We start from the raw sequence: 16155 nt of genomic DNA, 5'->3' as shown, positions 1-16155 counted from the left end.
GGGACCAAAAATCGATGCAAGCACATTTTATTATCCTACCAAGATGAACAGCAGCTCCTAGAGAGGCGAGTGGGTCCATCTGTAGTGTCCACATTACTAAATAGCAAAAAGGGAGTGATACACATACTGTGGGTTGTCTGCCCCTATTTCTGTCCAGCAGAATCCCAGTGTTTTTCAGGTGTCTGCCCTCTTCTGCAGGCCAAGCTGCAGGGGCAAGTTTTGATAGCCCTAAGCTGGTATGTGGGTGAGTGCCAGAGATTTGTTGAGGAACAGCCATTTGATGCCATTCTAGCCAGTAAGACTGGGCGGGGATGTGTGCTGGGGGCTCCTCTGGAGTCAGGTAAGAAGAGCTATGTGAGAGGCCTTTCTTTCTTCTCCTGGACTTCACTAGGTTTGCACGTGGCAGTCAGCCTGTAACCATGAGGATGACAGGACGGGTAGGTGGAAGGCCATGGCTTCTTAAGATGCTAAATTAACACACCCAAAGCTGACCCATTTCAGGATTTGTTATATCGATTACCCTTGAAATTCTCTTTGACTTGCAGCAGAATTTGCAGGTGGAAACAGGCTGCATAAAATGAGGTGACCTACTAAATGTAAAGGGGGTGAGTTAGGGGTCACACCCAGATTCCAGTCCGAGCCCAGGCTTACTCTTTCTAATTACCAAGTGTTGGTCTCTGTGCTGGGCACCTCTGTCCCAGGGAGGTAGCGTACCCATTTCCTCCTTGCAGAGAGCTTCCAGAAACCACGTGGTTCATCTTGGTACCAGGAGTCCCCTTGTGCTTGGATATTTTTCTATGGCTGCTTCTGTAGCCACACACAGGGCCTTGAGGCTTCTAACCTGGCAGATTGCTCTTGAGGTGTGCTTGGCGACTCTTCTGGCATTTGGTTTTTAAGAGCTCTTCAGTCATGGAGTATCAACAGAATGCTTTCAGGGAGAGGCCTGTGCCCCAATCATGGACTTTGAGTCTTCCTCTTGCCTTTTCTTTCTTTTCTTTTCTTTTTTTAATATGTATATATTATTTCAGAGAGGAAGGGAGAGAAAGAAACATCAATGATGAGAGAGAATCATTGATCAGCTGCCTCCTGCATGCCCCCTACTGGGGATTGAGCCTGCAACCAGGGCATGTGCCCTTGACTGGAATCGAACCTGAGACCCTATCCACTGAACCAAACTAGCTAGGGCTCTCTTGCCTTTTCTTACACTAGTCACCATTGCCTGCTGGCTTACATAGGGGAGGGTGAGATACTTGACTAAAATTGGGGTTGGAGACCTTCCCACCAAAAGTAAGCTCTTGAAGGGGAGAGGCTTTGTGTTTGCTAACGCTCTATTCCCAGGGCCTTGGACAGTGTGTGGCACACACCAGAGTAGGCTCTCAGTAAATGTCAGGTGAGTGTTGAATACTGGAGAAAGGTTGATGGAAGGTGGCTGGTGGACGGGCAGCCCACAGTGTCTGCTGTCCTTGGCTGGTAGACTTGATTTGCTTCAACAAACTCCTTGTTCATTCTGGCTGGCTTTTCTAAAGATTACACTTTGTGGTAGAATTTGCTGGGGATTCCAACAATGAGAGGGAAGCATTCTTTTTTTATAATCCTCACCTGCATTGATTTTTTTATTTATTTATTTTTTTTAAGAGAGTGGAAGGGAGAGAGAGAGAGAGAGAGAGAGAGAGAGAGAGAGAGAGAGAGAGAGAGAGAGACACCAATGTGAGAGAGACACATCAGTTGGTTGCTTTCCGGGGCCGGGAGCCTGCAATCAAGGTACATGCCTTTGATCGGAATCAAACCCAGTCTACTGAGCCAAACTGGCTAGGGTGAGAGGGAAGCATTCTGCCCAAGTCCTTATCCAAGGAGCCTATTTATATAATTGTGTCTTAGAGCTTTCCATTTTAGGAAGGGGAGTAGATGAAACAGAATAGATAGTAAATGGGTGGGGGAAACACACTTTGCAGCTGTGGCAATGTACTTCATTCCTGGAGGGAGGGACCTGGACAAGGTACCATGGCATCCACTCACAAGAGACCTCATGGAGGTGAGGAAGGCAGCCATCTGAGGGAGGAGCATTCCAGGCAGAGAGAACAGCCTGGTGGGTTTGAGAAACAGCAAGGATGTCTTGTGATTTGAGTGAGACGCAGTGGTTGGCAAACTCATTAGTCAACAGAGCCAAATATCAACAGTACAACGATTGAAATTTCTTTTGAGAGCCAAATTTTTTAAACTTAAACTTCTTCTAACGCCACTTCTTCAAAATAGACTCACCCAGGCCGTGGTATTTTGTGGAAAAGCCACACTCAAGGGGCCAAAGAGCTGCATGTGGCTCGCGAGCCGCGGTTTGCCGACCACTGGACTAGAGCAACACAAGGGCAAGAGCACAGACCTAAGGTGTACAATTTGATGAATTTTTGACAAACAAATACACTTTGTAAACCTATTCCCCACTCAAAATATGGAACATTTACACCTCCCCAGAAAGTTTGAGTTACAGATGTGTTGCTAAGGTAGAGTTGCCACGGTAGAATATGGGGTATGAGATAAGGGAGGGCTGAAGGGTGGGTGACTCCCGTGCTGTCTACTGAGATCAGTAAGACTGCGAAAGCAGATGGAGAGAGAGCCCAGATTCAGTTAGACAGGACAGGGGGCCAGGTGAGGCCACTACATAGTGCCTTCCCAAAGCATCTGTTTGATGAGTAGTAGCCTCTCTGCCTTCTCCCTTTCGAAAAACCCTAGAGCTGCATTCTAGAGCTATTAAGGAACAGGACAAATACCTTTATTTTTGGCGTGACAATTGCCATATATTATTATACTAGGATACTTCTTATGGTATATGTGTGGATGTGGATAACAAAGCATATTGTGATTTGATATTTTTAATTTGTAAAATGTAAAATTATTTTTCTTATTATAAAAGTAATACCTGTTTAATTTAGAAAAATTTTGAAAATGCAAAAAAGAAAATACATTGTTAAAATTGTCTGTCAGACCATTTAGAAAAAAATAACTGGTGGCTTGGTGCTTTTTTTAAAAAAAAAAAAAACACGTTTAGTTTACATACCACATTATAAGAGTGTCTCTATTTTTTGTTTGTTTAAAAAGTATCTAAATTTTTAAGACCTTAGCCAAATCCCTGATACCATAGCAAATCCAGTTTTTTAATTGTGTAGCCTCCCTTCAGACCTTGCATTGCACATATAACTGTGAATAGCTAACATGTTGCTGTGTAGTTTCCATTTAATATGGTACGTTTGTTATTTTCTTTTTTTTTTTAAATTGAAGTATAATTGAAATACATTATATCAGTGTCAGGTGTACAACATAATGATTCAATATGTCTATATATTGCAAAATGATCACCAAATATCTAGTTAACATTCCTGACCAAACATAGTTACAGAAATTTTTTTTAACTGTTGAGAATGTTTGAGATTTACTCTCTAAGCTTCTTTCAAATATGCAACACAGTATTATAAACACAGTGTTATTTTCTTAACTATCGTTGTCAAGCTAACATATATCTCTGCCCTCCAGTGGGAATGTGGTTCTTATGCTCTTTATTTTCTAATAGAACTGGAAGAGATTACTATATTTACAGAAATCCATATTGCAGATAACTTTTAAGGAATATCTACGTTCTGCAAAATTAGAGGAGAGGAGAAAGTATGAAGAAACAAGTAGTGCCGAAACCGGTTTGGCTCAGTGGATAGAGCGTCAGCCTGCAGACTGAAGGGTCCCGGGTTCGATTCCGGTCAAGGGCATGTACCTTAGTTGCGGGCACATCCCCAGTAGGAGGTGTGCAGGAGGCAGCTGATCGATGTTTCTCTCTCATCGATGTTTCTAACTCTCTATCCCTCTCCCTTCCTCTCTGTAAAATACCAATAAAATATATTAAAAAAAAAAAAAGAAAGAAACAAGTAGTGAATGTTACCAAAACTTGCTTATGGGTTGGCAAATGCTGCAGGAGAAGTGATTAAGGGTTATAAATGATATAATATACCTGTCAGTTTCTCCTACCTTAGTCAGGGGGAGGGGAGGGGTAACGGTTGCATGATTGCTACAGCTTCCTTCCTTTGCTGTGTTTTGAATCTCGTGGCCACCTGACACCTATTAGATGTCGTGGTACTGCTTACTTAAGGCTGGAGAAGTTTTTGTGGTTGAAAGCAGTAGAGATAATAACAGCAGGTGGCTCTGTGAAGTGGTTGGTGACATCTGTGTCCCCTCTTCAGGAGATGAGAAGCCTACCTTCCAAAGACTGGGATGCTAGTGACACTGTGAAGGTGTGTTTGAATTTTGGGCCTTTGCCGTGGACTTTCTCCAGCAATTAACAACAGCAAATATTTATTGAGTGCTTGCTAAGTACCAAGCCATAGCTGGGAATGACTGCATGACTGAAACAGACAAAAATGGCTGAGCTCTTGAAGTTTACATTCTGGTGGGCAGGGTGAGCAGAGATACAATAAAGGAAATTATATACTATGTAATAAATTAGTTAAGAAAAAAATAGATCAGTATTAGCGGGATGGGTTGTGCCCGGCTGAGGAAGTAACACTTTCAAGTAGGATAGCTAGGGTAGGCCTCAGTGAGAAGGCAACGTTGAGTAAATGCTAGGAGAAGGCAAGGAAGGAGCCGTGGTCTGTACTATTTGGGAGAAGAGCTTCCGGCTCAGGAAAGAGCCAGTGCAGGGCGCTGGGTGGGAGTGCACCTGGTGCAGTCTAGGAACAGAGAGGAGGGTAGGGCACTGGACCAGTGATTAGAGGGAAGGGGACCAGGAGATGAGGCCAGAAAAGTCACAGGCAGTATGGCTGTTGTGCCCAGCCTGTTGGCTTTTTCTGTCTAAGGCATGGCCTTAACTGTCTTGGGCAGACAGCCAGTAGAGCAGGTATGGGTGTGAAGATCAGGAGTTCTGTCTTGGAGAAGTTAAGGATGAGATGTCTGGTAGGCAGCTGGCTAGAGGTGTTAACTGCATATTAAGAGTGCTTAGGTGCAAGAGTTTCTCCAGAGAGACTGCTGGTTGTCGAGTATGTACATTATCACCTGCACAAGAAAATAATTTGTTTTGTTATGACAATCACAGGTGGTTTGCTGTTTACCTTGATTACCTTTATGTTATTACACACAAAAATATATATATTTGGTTTTTAAAAAACAGACCATATGTGTATATGTGTGTTTCTCATTGAGATAATTGTAGAATTACATGCAATTGAATGAAATAATGAGAAATAGAGAGATCTTTTGTACACTTTGCCCATTTTCTCCCAGTGGTAACATTTTGCAAAACTATAGTATAATACCACATTGACATTGACACAATCCACCTATCTTATTCAGATTTCCCCATTTTATTTGTACTAATTTGTGTGTAGATGGGTATTTAGTTCTATACAATATTTTACCTGTCTAGGTTTGTGTATTCACCACGACAGTCAAGACACTGAGCAGTTCCAACACCTTCTATACCCACACCTATCACCTTTCCATACCCCTCTACCTTATAGATATATGTTTGGTTTGGTTTTGATTAGCATTTTTTAAGTTGTAGTAAAATACATATGACATTTATCATCTTAATCTTTTGAGTGTATAATTCAGTAATGTTATGTATATTCACATTGTTGTGTAAAATATCTACAGAACTTTCTCATCTTCCAAAACTGAAACTATATGCCTGGTAAGCAACAACTCTCCATATTCCCTTTCCCAGCTCCTGGCAACCACTATTCTTCTTATTCTTTTTTTTTTTTTTTTTTTTAAATTCTCCCCCCTCTCTCCTCCCCCCTCCCCTGTCCACTATTCTTCTTTATGTCTCTATGAATTTAACTACTCTAGAGACCTCATATAAGTGGATTCATACAGTATTTGTGCTTTTGAGGCTGGCTTATGTCAATTAGCATAATGTCTTTAAGGTTTATCCATGTTGTAGCATGTCTGAATTTCCCTTTTTAAGACTGAATAATATTCCATTTTATGGATATACTACAACTTGCTTATCCATTTATCCATCAAAGGACACTGATTGCTTTCCCTCTTGGTTATTGTGAATAATGCTGCTGTGGCCCTAACCGGTTTGGCTCAGTGGATAAAGCATTGGCCTGTGGACTGAAAGGTCCCAGGTTCGATTCCTGTCAAGGGCATGTACCTTGGTTGCGGGCACATCCCCAGCAGGAGGTGTGCAGGAGGCAGCTGATCGATGTTTCCCTCTCATCGATATTTCTAACTCTCTATCCCACTCCGTTCCTCTCTGTAAAAAAATCAATAAAATATATTTTAAAAAATATGTTAAAAAATAATAATGCTGCTCTGAACATGGGTGTACAAATATGTCTTCAAGACTCTGCCTTTAATTCTTTTGAATATATACCCAGAAGTGGATTTGCTGGATCCTAGGTAATTCTATTTTTAATTTTTTGAGGTACTACCATACTGTTTTCCATAGTGGCTGCACCATTTTACATTTCTACTAGCAATGGATAAGTGTTCCAGTTTCTCTATATTCCACCAGCACTGTTCTTTTCTTTTTTCTTCTCTTGATAGTATCCATCCTCATAAATGTGAAATGATGTGAAATGATCTCATTCTGGTTTTGCCTTGCATTTCCTTAATAGTTTAATGATATTGAGCATTTTTTCATATGCTTGTTGGCCATTTTGTATGTCTTCTTTGGAGAAATGTATGTTGAAGTCCTTTACCCATTTTTTAATGGAGTTTTTTTCCTATTTTTGCCATTGAATTTTAGGAGTTCTTTATATGTTCTGGACATTAATCCCCTAGAGAGGCAGCAAACCACAGTATTTAATGCCTTGGGCTCTGGAGCCAGATACCTAGACTCTTCCACGCAGCTGTATGGTTTGGGGCAACTTTTTTTAACCTCTCTGTATGCCTCAGTTTCCCTCTCATGGTAAAATGAGGGTGTCAGAAGTATTTACCTCAGAGGGCCAGGTGAGATTTATAGAATGGCCCGGCCTGGACTGCCTGCAGGTTTTGAGATACTCGAGAGCATGTCATGAGGTGGCCTTGGAAAGGCAGAGCTCCATAGAACATCCCCCAGCATGCCTCTGGCTCTCCTAGAAGGAGTGGCTGGCTGGCTCCTCTAAGGGCTGGCCTGCCACAGATGCCCCAGGAGGCTCCAAGTGGAGATGGCAGCACTGATGAGATCTAGGCTCCTGCTGCTGTTCTCATTATGCTTAGAGATATCTGCTCTTTAGAAGTTCCCAAGGCTCCTATGGTGCTAACTGGTCACTGTCTTCTGGTGTCTGGGCGTACTCCAAACCTCGGTCTTAGCACTAGCCATGGTCTCGGCATTTCTTACAGCCTTTGGAACAGTGGCATCTGCACCACTCAAGGCTGGGCCCACAGCCCAATTGTCCTGTCTTGTTTCTTGAGGCTCACCTGTGAGACACTTCCCACAGCCAGATGGGCAAGAAACCCACCTTTACGCAACTGCTTCCCTCCCAGGCCCTCAGCCTATGGCAAAAGCTGGCACATTCTCAGCAGCAGCGTGTGGGACTCTGGCTTATCATACATGGCAGCCACCAAGCCCAGGAAGGGTGTGGGTGTGCCAGCGTGGGCCTGAGTGCACATGCATGGAAGGACCAGTTGGAGCACTTTCAGTCCTTACCTGTGTTCTCAACACCTGCCTTTTTTAGCCCACCCTGTATAATAGTTTCTGGAGTCCTTTCTTGAAGATGAAGGTGGGAGTGATCAGGTCTGCCCTGTCTAGGCTATTGGAGAATAATAACTTGCAGGCTTACTTTTCAGGTCTCTGTGACTGCACTCCCCTGCTGGGTCTGGCTCCTTAAAGATTATGCAGTACCAAGCTGTGTCAGGGCTTGTCTTGTGAACTCTTGGAATGAGAGCTCAGAGCAGACCAGGGCTGAAATTTCATGTGTTTGGGACCGCTTTGAGCACCCTGCAGTGCTCCCGGAGTGCAGTCCGCAGCTACTATAGGACTGTCACTATAGAACTCTGGCTCTTGGGTGTGGGCCTGGAAGTGACTAAGGGGCTCAGAGACCAGGCCAGAGCTGCTAGCATGGCCTGTTGTGGTAGCCTTCGTTGTTTTGGAATTCAGTAAATACTAGAGATGAAATAGCATGTGGTGTGGTTGTCAAATTTTCCTAGGTTTCTACTTGCTCCCTGAGACAAAATAGGGTGTTTGTACCTGCTTGCTGGTGGCCTTGCACAGCTGTGTCTCCCACTACCACGTAATGACCAGTGAGAAGGGAGCACGTTTCCCCTGGCCTGTGGCAGCTCTTGCAAGATTGGACTGTGAGACCTGGCTCCAAAAGTGAGGGAAGCGGGTGCCACCGGGGCCAGTGCTGACATTGCCTTTTGATTTCCACACATGGATGTGAGCCCTGGCAAGACTTTCAGCTCTTAAGCAGCCACTGCCCACACTTGCTACCTTGTAATTCTAGAGCCGGTAACTCTTGTCCTAGTGCCCATACCACCTTTCCTTGGGTGACAGCAGTTGAGCATACTTGACTAAGAGACTCTTTGGCAACAGCAATTGCTCGTGCTCAGTCCATTGTCATGCCATCTAAATTTGTCACTGAACAAATATTACTGAGCTACCACTCACCAGTGAACATCTATTTGGATATCAGGCATGTACCGTCAAGGAGGATCAGCAAAAGGAGATGCCGAGAAGGCCGACTCTCCGTGGACATTGATACAGCACAAATGTATGGGGGCGAAGCTTTTTGGAAGCAGAAGCATGATGAGGGAAGCAGTGTGTTGCAGACAACCCACTGGCCCTACCCAGCTCTCAGTCAGCAGAGAAGCCAGGGCATGCATCCCGTGTCCAGGCTAATCCATGGGACGAGGAGATGGCTGGATGTACTAGTATATACATTGGATTTTCATTAGCCTCTGTGACTCAGAGCTGTTGTCATGAATAGCCTTTACAAACATGCATCCCCAGAAGGTGTCAAGCTCTTATCCAGTAGACCCCTGTGTAAATGCCCAGGTGACCTATGGGCTCAGTCGTTCTAGGGACAGATTGCTTTGTCCCCCTTTTATACTTTCATCTAGTTAATGTCACTTGAAGAGTGTTCCAGCAGTTTATACTTTAAAACTTAGATCACTTTGCCGAAACCGGTTTGGCTCAGTGGATAGAGCGTCGGCCTGCGGACTGAAGGGTCCCGGGTTCGATTCCGGTCAAGGGCATGTACCTTGGTTGCGGGCACATCCCCAGTGGGAGGTGTGCAGGAGGCAGCTGATCGATGTTTCTCTCTCATCGATGTTTCTAGCTCTCTATCCCTCTCCCTTCCTCTCTGTAAAATATCAATAAAATATAAAAAAAAAAAAAATAAAACTTAGATCACTTTGCCCTCACGCTCAGGTGAGTGTACATTGATAATATTATTTTCCCTAGGATCAGTAATAGGGATATTGTTTGAATAACCAATATTTTAAAAGTTTGAGTCTGTTGCTATTCTTCAATGAATAGAAGCCAAGGCAATGTTGTGTGTGTTTTTTCTTTGTTTCCAGGCAAGCCAATATTTTCAGTTGATATTCACCCTGACGGGACCAAGTTCGCAACTGGAGGACAAGGTATGTTCATGGAATACCAGGAATACTCACAGCCCTGCGCCTAGCTCTGCTTCTCCTGGTCACCCATTGAGCTATAGAAAGAATATTTGCTGTTTTCAGTATAGATGTGACTCAGTTTAAGTCTGAACAAGTCACATCAAAATCCCTTTTTGGCACTAGAGTGTGCTCTGTATAGATATTTCCATAACAGGTTTATCTTTCTCATTTCTGTTTATTGGGTTGATATTAAAATCAATTTGCATGTCTGAGCCCAAGCTTATTGAGCGTGAAAAGTGGCAGGTAGTCTCATGGACAAAGCTCCAGCCCCAGAGGCAAGGGCTCTTGGTCCTCATCTTGGTTCTGGCAGTGTTTTCTCATCTGTAAAGGGGGAGGAGATGGTTAACCTCTGGAGTCAGTCATGTAGTTATCAGGCCCATTCTCCAGACTCAAAGCAATTCCACTGCGATAGAGGGCAAGTACAAATGTGCAGCACACCATTTGAAAAGATGATCCATGGTATTGTTGGTGTGTTTCACCCAGTGTCTGCTGCAATATTGCAGTAACAACTCTGGAAAGGCAGTCACTTTGAGGCCAAGACACCAAGATGTATATATGGTCACACAAAGTAGCATTCCCGCAGAGCCCAGTCCCCCAGCAGCTTCACTGCAGAGCAGGGTCTCCCTCTGGCTGAGGCCTCCCTGGACAGGACTGGAGAGTGCCGCTGTGAGTTCCAGGTCTGCAGGTGCTACAGAGCAGGTTGTCTGAAGACTTCCTGCTGCAGGGCTTACAGGGAAGCCTTGATCTCCTTCCAGCGTGCTGCCGGCTGCACCCGAAGGTGTCCACAGGCGTCACCTAGGACCAGTGGACTTAGCTGGGGAAACAGATTTCTCCTCATCCACAAGAAGAGGCACACCTTCCTGGCCTACTCGGCATAGTACACTCCAGAAGAACTGATTGAAAAATATGTTTAAACCCTAGCTGGTTTGGCTTGGTGGATAGAGCAATCAGCCCCTCTATAACAGAAAGTTAAATGAGGGGCTGGACTTTTGTTAGTTATCAGTAATGGAAATCTTAGAAAGAGAAATCATTACTGAAATTCATAGATATATTTTTTAGCCCAATACTACATCAGCCTATGACCACAGGCCCCCGAAATGCCCTCTTTTGGTTGATCTCTCATCTGTAGATGGCAAAGAGCCGGTGAGATAATGAGGACCTTTTCCAGTGTTTAAGGCACATTTCAGACTGTGGTCTTAAAGCACCCATGTGAGAACAGCCATGGACTGCAGACAGCACCTGAGAAGGGAGAGAAGCCCAGGCAGAGACCTGAAAGGGTGTTGGGGCCTAGGCTTTTCCAGCCTCTTCATTTACAGATGGGGCCAGCGACCTGGAAGCAGTAGGGTTTTGGGGAAGGGTGTGTAAAAGACAACTTATGAAATGTCTCAGATGGCCCCTGTGTCACTTGAAGGCCCTCTACTAGGACCCTTTTGGTTACTGGGCAGGCCTCTGGTGGACCCGTGTTAGAGGCCAGACCAGAACTTGGTCCTCATTTGATTCTGGTCTAGAATTCTTTTCATAAAGTCAGGTTGGCCTCAGCACAGTACTAAATCCACGCTTTTTGAGTCCCCATCAGCACTTGTTTTTCTTCATCTTTGCTGTAACTTATATTAGTAATTCAAATTCAGTCTCCCCCAATCTAGTTAGTTGTGATTTATGAAAGCTAAGTGAGGACTATGTCTCATAGTTAATAGTCTATTCCTTGTGCATTGAGTTATTTCTGCCCCTTCGTTCCAGGACAGGATTCTGGGAAGGTTGTGATCTGGAATATGTCTCCAGTCCTCCAGGAGGATGACGAGAAGGATGAAAATATTCCCAAGATGCTTTGCCAGATGGACAATCACTTAGGTATTACAGAGTGGCCCTTTGCAGGCTTTTCGTGTTGGCAGAGTGCCCAAGGTTAGCACATGTGTTTGTAATTAGAAAGATAAGGCCCCGTGCGGCGGTAACTCCCCTCGGCCTGCTGTCTGAAGGCACAGATGTTGGCTGCACACCTGGGTGAGTTATTCGGCAGAAGACTCGGCCCGCCCACAGAACCATCTTTGGACAGTCTGCAGGTACCTCTGGTGATTTCCTGCTCATGAGTCGTTACTGCCTGATTCCATGGGGCTTTGGGGCCAGCAACCTGGAAGCAGTAGGGTTCTGGGAAGGGTGTGTAAAAGACAACTTACAAGATGTCTCAGATTGCCACTGTGTCACTCAGAGACCCTCTACCAGGACCCTTTTGGTTGCTGGACAGTATGTGGTTTTCTTTCCTGCATTAGTGCCTTAGTTTCCCGCCCCTGAGCATCAGGGTGACTGTACTTGGCTCTGGTTTCCTACCTGGCTGCTTCCCCTGAAATGCTCCATTAACAGTTACATCCCTGCCTTTGCTCTGTATGTTCTTGCTCTCCCAACATGTCTCTTGGCGTCCTCCAACTTGGAGCTCAAGTCACTCATAAGCCTTGTGTGGGCCACAAGTTGGATAGTGTCCCTCATATTGCTGGGCTTCCAAAGGTTGAGCTGTGAGTGCTCCCAGAGGCTGCAGCACAACAGGATCCAAGAGGGATTTCTGTTGGTCTCAGTTTATGAGTGCAGGATCAACCGACCTGCAGTACTGATGAGTTTGGAAAATCCGAATTTAATTGCTGACAGGTGGAATGAAGTCAGAGTTTTATGTTTTACCCAAGCTGCTTCCTGAAAGCTCTGGAGAAGGCATCTTGGCCTCTTTAGCACATGTCTTCCTGTCAAGAGTTATCCCTCTTCAGAAATACATCTCATCATTAGACAGCCCTTTTTAAATAATGAGATTTAGGTATTTACCAGTTTTCATGGCAGTGAGCCTCCTCCTACTGACTACTTCATCCAGCACTAACACTTCTCAGGTTATGTAGCCTTTCACCCTCCAGGCTCTATTCTGGTCATTTGTTATTATAGCACAAGTAGATTAGTGCTTGAACCGAAATGTTTTTCTAGGGCTCTCACATAGTAGATGCCTTGAATAGATTAGATAGATTAGACTTTATAAACCCTTTGCATCTTGCCAAACTCTGCTTAAACAAATGACTATTGGATTTTCATCACCCTATTTTTTTTTTCTTCCCAGCATGTGTGAACTGTGTGCGGTGGTCAAACAGTGGGATGTATTTAGCTTCTGGGGGAGATGACAAACTGATTATGGTGTGGAAGCGGGCTACGTAAGCATCATTTTCCTTTCTTCACATTTTATTTTTAGAAGCTTCTTTGCTGGTCTTTATCACAGTCACTTTCTTTACCCTGGCACTGAAGTCCCCAGAGTCCCAACTTCATAAGAAACAGGAAGCACACATAGGCCAGGAGCAGCTGGGGCCTGACCAGGGAGTCAGAAGGCCACCAGCCTCCCTAGTGACCTGCTCAACTGTCCCTTGCCAGGCAACAAGGTTTCCACCTAAAAAGAAAGGGCGAATCCCTTCCAATGCTGATATTGGTGGCTTCCTTTGTTTTGTTCTTTAAATGCGATTTCCCAACATGCAATGTGGTGAAAAGTCAAGGTGCACTGATGGAATCTGAGGAGGGGTCCAGAGCCTGCCCTCTTAGCCATTCACCTCATTTTCTGTCTGCCTCAACCCCGACCTCTAAGGAGTCTTCACTTGAAAGCCCTTTCTCTGCACCAGTAGTGAGCTAACCATCACCTAGAAAACTCTTCTTCTTTACACCTAGGCAGCTTCTCTCAGGGTGGGTCCTGGGACTCTTCCATAACCAGCTCCCCAGGTGACTCGGGCTAGTCAGGCTGGGGACTCAGACCTACCCCACTACTCAGCCAGAGTGGCCCTATGGCCGTGGCTTTGAGAGCAGAGGCACACTGTCCCACCCAGATGCCCCAGCAAGGTCTTTCTGTGAGTTTGTGAAGAATTCTACAAGAGTGAAGGCTGTCAACAGAGGCATGTCAGTGGTGTAGGCATCACCTCCATGGGATCCCACGTGACTCCTTGAGTGCCAGGAGCTAGTACCCATGATCCGAGTGCTTTCTCTGCCTCAGGTGTTAAGGCCGAGGCCTTCAATTCTTTATAAGAGGGCTTAAAAACTACTGTTGATTCTTCTGCTTTAGCCAACATAAATAATATTAAGTATATAATTTGGAAAACTAAAAAAATATGAAAGAAAAATATGATAATCCCACCACCTAAAGAAAGCTATGGTTAATATTTTGATGTTATTTACATGTGTCCTGATCCATTTTCCATGCGTACATGTAATTTTTTCATTACATAGTGACATATTGTATATGCTGTCCTGTGGCCTCCTTCTTTCACTTAGTATATAATGTGAACATTTTCCCATGCAGTGGCTAGTCTTTTACCACACGCTTTGTGATAACTGTAGTATTTCATCAAGTGCAAATAATTTATCAATCCGCTCCTGCTGTTCAGCAATTCAGTGCTTTCCAGCCATTGTCTGTTTTTGCTTTGTTCTGTCTGCCATGATAAGCCATGCTGCAGTGAGCATCTCTGTGCAGTGCCAGAGCCTCCCTGGAGTGCCTTTCTGATTCCTCTTTCACACAGGTACATCGGCCCCAGCACTGTCTTCGGCTCCAGTGGTAAGCTTGCCAACGTGGAGCAGTGGCGATGTGTCTCCATCCTCCGGAGTCACTCAGGCGGTGAGTGGGGCTGCCTGTTGGGTTGGGCGGCCCCAGCAGCTGTCTGAGACCAGCAGCAGTACCTTCAGCAGCTCTGTGTCTGGGTCACCCCTCCCCATCGCCATCGGTCATACCCTGCCTGTCCCTCAAGGTCTGTGCAGTCATCGTCCCCACTGCCTGCCTCCAGCTGCATTCAGTGCCCCCACTCCTGCCCTCATGGGGTATATGTTTATATTTTTAATGTAGAACTCCCCACGTTCTGCTGTTTATCCTGGTGAACTGAGTCACTACCTTCATCAGTGGATCACTAAGTCCGTAAGCGCACTTTATTTATTCCACAGAAACTAGAATACAGGGGCCCAATGAAGTTTTTTATTTGACCCTGAGTATGTTTGCAAAGTGTTGTAAATAGACTTAGAATGGAAAGACACATTTTGCCAATTTGGACTGAAGAGGAGGAATGTCAGTCAGTCAGTAGCATTCTAAAACCATGTGATGTGCACTTCGTTAGGCACGAGGGACGCCAGAGCAAATATCACTTAGTCTTACCTCAGAAAGCCTGTGGTCTAGCCCTGGGATATCCTGGAGGGTTTCCCAAGCAGGCAGGACAGCAGAAGTGAGACGTTTGCTGTGAATTAGTAGGCAGCTCTTCACCACTGTTGGATCTTTATATACAAGGCAGGAAACAGCACAGAGTGGGGCTAGCTGAGTGCGCAGGGACCAGGTCATGGAAGCCTCATGCTCCCTTTTAATGAGTGTGTCCTTTATTGTGGAAGAGGCAGGGAGTCATTAAAAGCTTTGAAGCCAAGAGGGAAATCATTCTGACAGCTGTGGGGAAAAGGTTGTGTCAGTGGTTCAGATGAAAACTTTAAGGGCCTCACATAGGCCTATGATAATTGGATAGAGAGGAAGAGACTATTTGGGAAATTCTTAGGATAGAGCAAGGGGAGTGATGAAGGAGAGTCCTAGCTGGGTGCATGAATAGCCAGTGGTTGTCCTCTACTGAAATCATAAGAACAATAGGCTTATGGGGATGGACACCAGTTCATTGTTAGGTAGGCTACGTTTGAGAGAGTTTGGGAGAATGTCAAGAGACTGTTGGAATTGAGCCTGGAGCTGTGGGGGAAACATGGGGCAGGAGTGAGAGGTTTGGAAAGCATCAGCTATAAACCATTGGCAGTGTATGCTCGGCAAATACTCTGCAGACACTTTGAAGGTGAACAAACCCACCTCTTGGTGACCAGATTGATTCTAAATTTGTGAAAGCTGACAGTAGCCTTTTGTTATTGTTAATAATAGTAAAAATCTGTAACTTACTCTTACTGTTCACAGCTGCTCACAGTGGAGTCTAGATGGGCTTCTGGAACTTTGGCACATATGACTATGAGGGTGTTCAAGCATGGGGTGGGGCCTCAGGCTTTTATGGGGCTCCTAACCTGAGACCCAGGCTGAGCCATAACCTTGACTTCTCTCCTGGCCCAGTACGCCAGAGTTCTCCTTTACCAGGCAGGTAGGGTTGCCCACCTCAACAGGGGTACCTGACACTTCTTATTCAGTGGTCCTGATAGTAGGTGTGGGTGGAACCATTTAAGAAGAAAAAATTAGTGAAAAAGAAATAAATGAATAGAAAGCACTGGGTCTTTAAAAGCAAAGTGTGAAAAACATACACTTGGCATATTTAATCAGGGGTAGGAAAGAAACCTAGGTGAAATTAGAAATAAAAGGTCTAGAAAAACATTTAACCTAGCCCTGGCTGGGTGACTCAATTAGTTGAAGCATCAATCCCATACACCAAAAGGTTGCGGTTTTGATTCCTGGACAGGGCACATGCCTACATTGCGGGTTCGATCCCCCGTTGGGGTGTGTACAGGAGACAACTGATCGATGTTTCTCTCTCTCATTGATTTCTCTCTCTCTCTCTCTCTCTCTCTCTCTCTCTCTCTCTCTCTATCTATCTATCTCTATCTCAAAACGTTATA

General features: G+C 44.9%; 1 protein-coding gene across 4 annotated transcripts in view; it reads left to right on the top strand.

The window, feature by feature from the left end:
• HIRA (histone cell cycle regulator) overlaps window positions 1-16155 on the top strand; it is a 65884-nt gene that overhangs the window by 5350 nt on the left and 44379 nt on the right. For 2 of the 4 annotated variants that reach the window (XM_080650347.1, XM_080650348.1), the window contains exons 2-5: window positions 9484-9546; window positions 11320-11430; window positions 12668-12758; window positions 14103-14197. In XM_080650347.1, coding sequence (XP_080506473.1) covers window positions 9484-9546; window positions 11320-11430; window positions 12668-12758; window positions 14103-14197 — 360 coding nt within the window. Of the gene's footprint in view, window positions 1-9483; window positions 9547-11319; window positions 11431-11493; window positions 11640-12667; window positions 12759-14102; window positions 14198-14422; window positions 14492-16155 lie in introns of those variants that run through there. The other 2 variants (XM_080650350.1, XM_080650349.1) reach the window with 2 other exon arrangements.

Source organism: Plecotus auritus, assembly GCF_963455305.1.
Source record: "Plecotus auritus genome assembly, chromosome: 13".
In the NCBI taxonomy this organism is placed as follows: domain Eukaryota; kingdom Metazoa; phylum Chordata; class Mammalia; order Chiroptera; family Vespertilionidae; genus Plecotus; species Plecotus auritus.
Note: the sequence above shows the minus strand (reverse complement) of the source record. Positions and strands in the feature narration are given on the sequence as shown.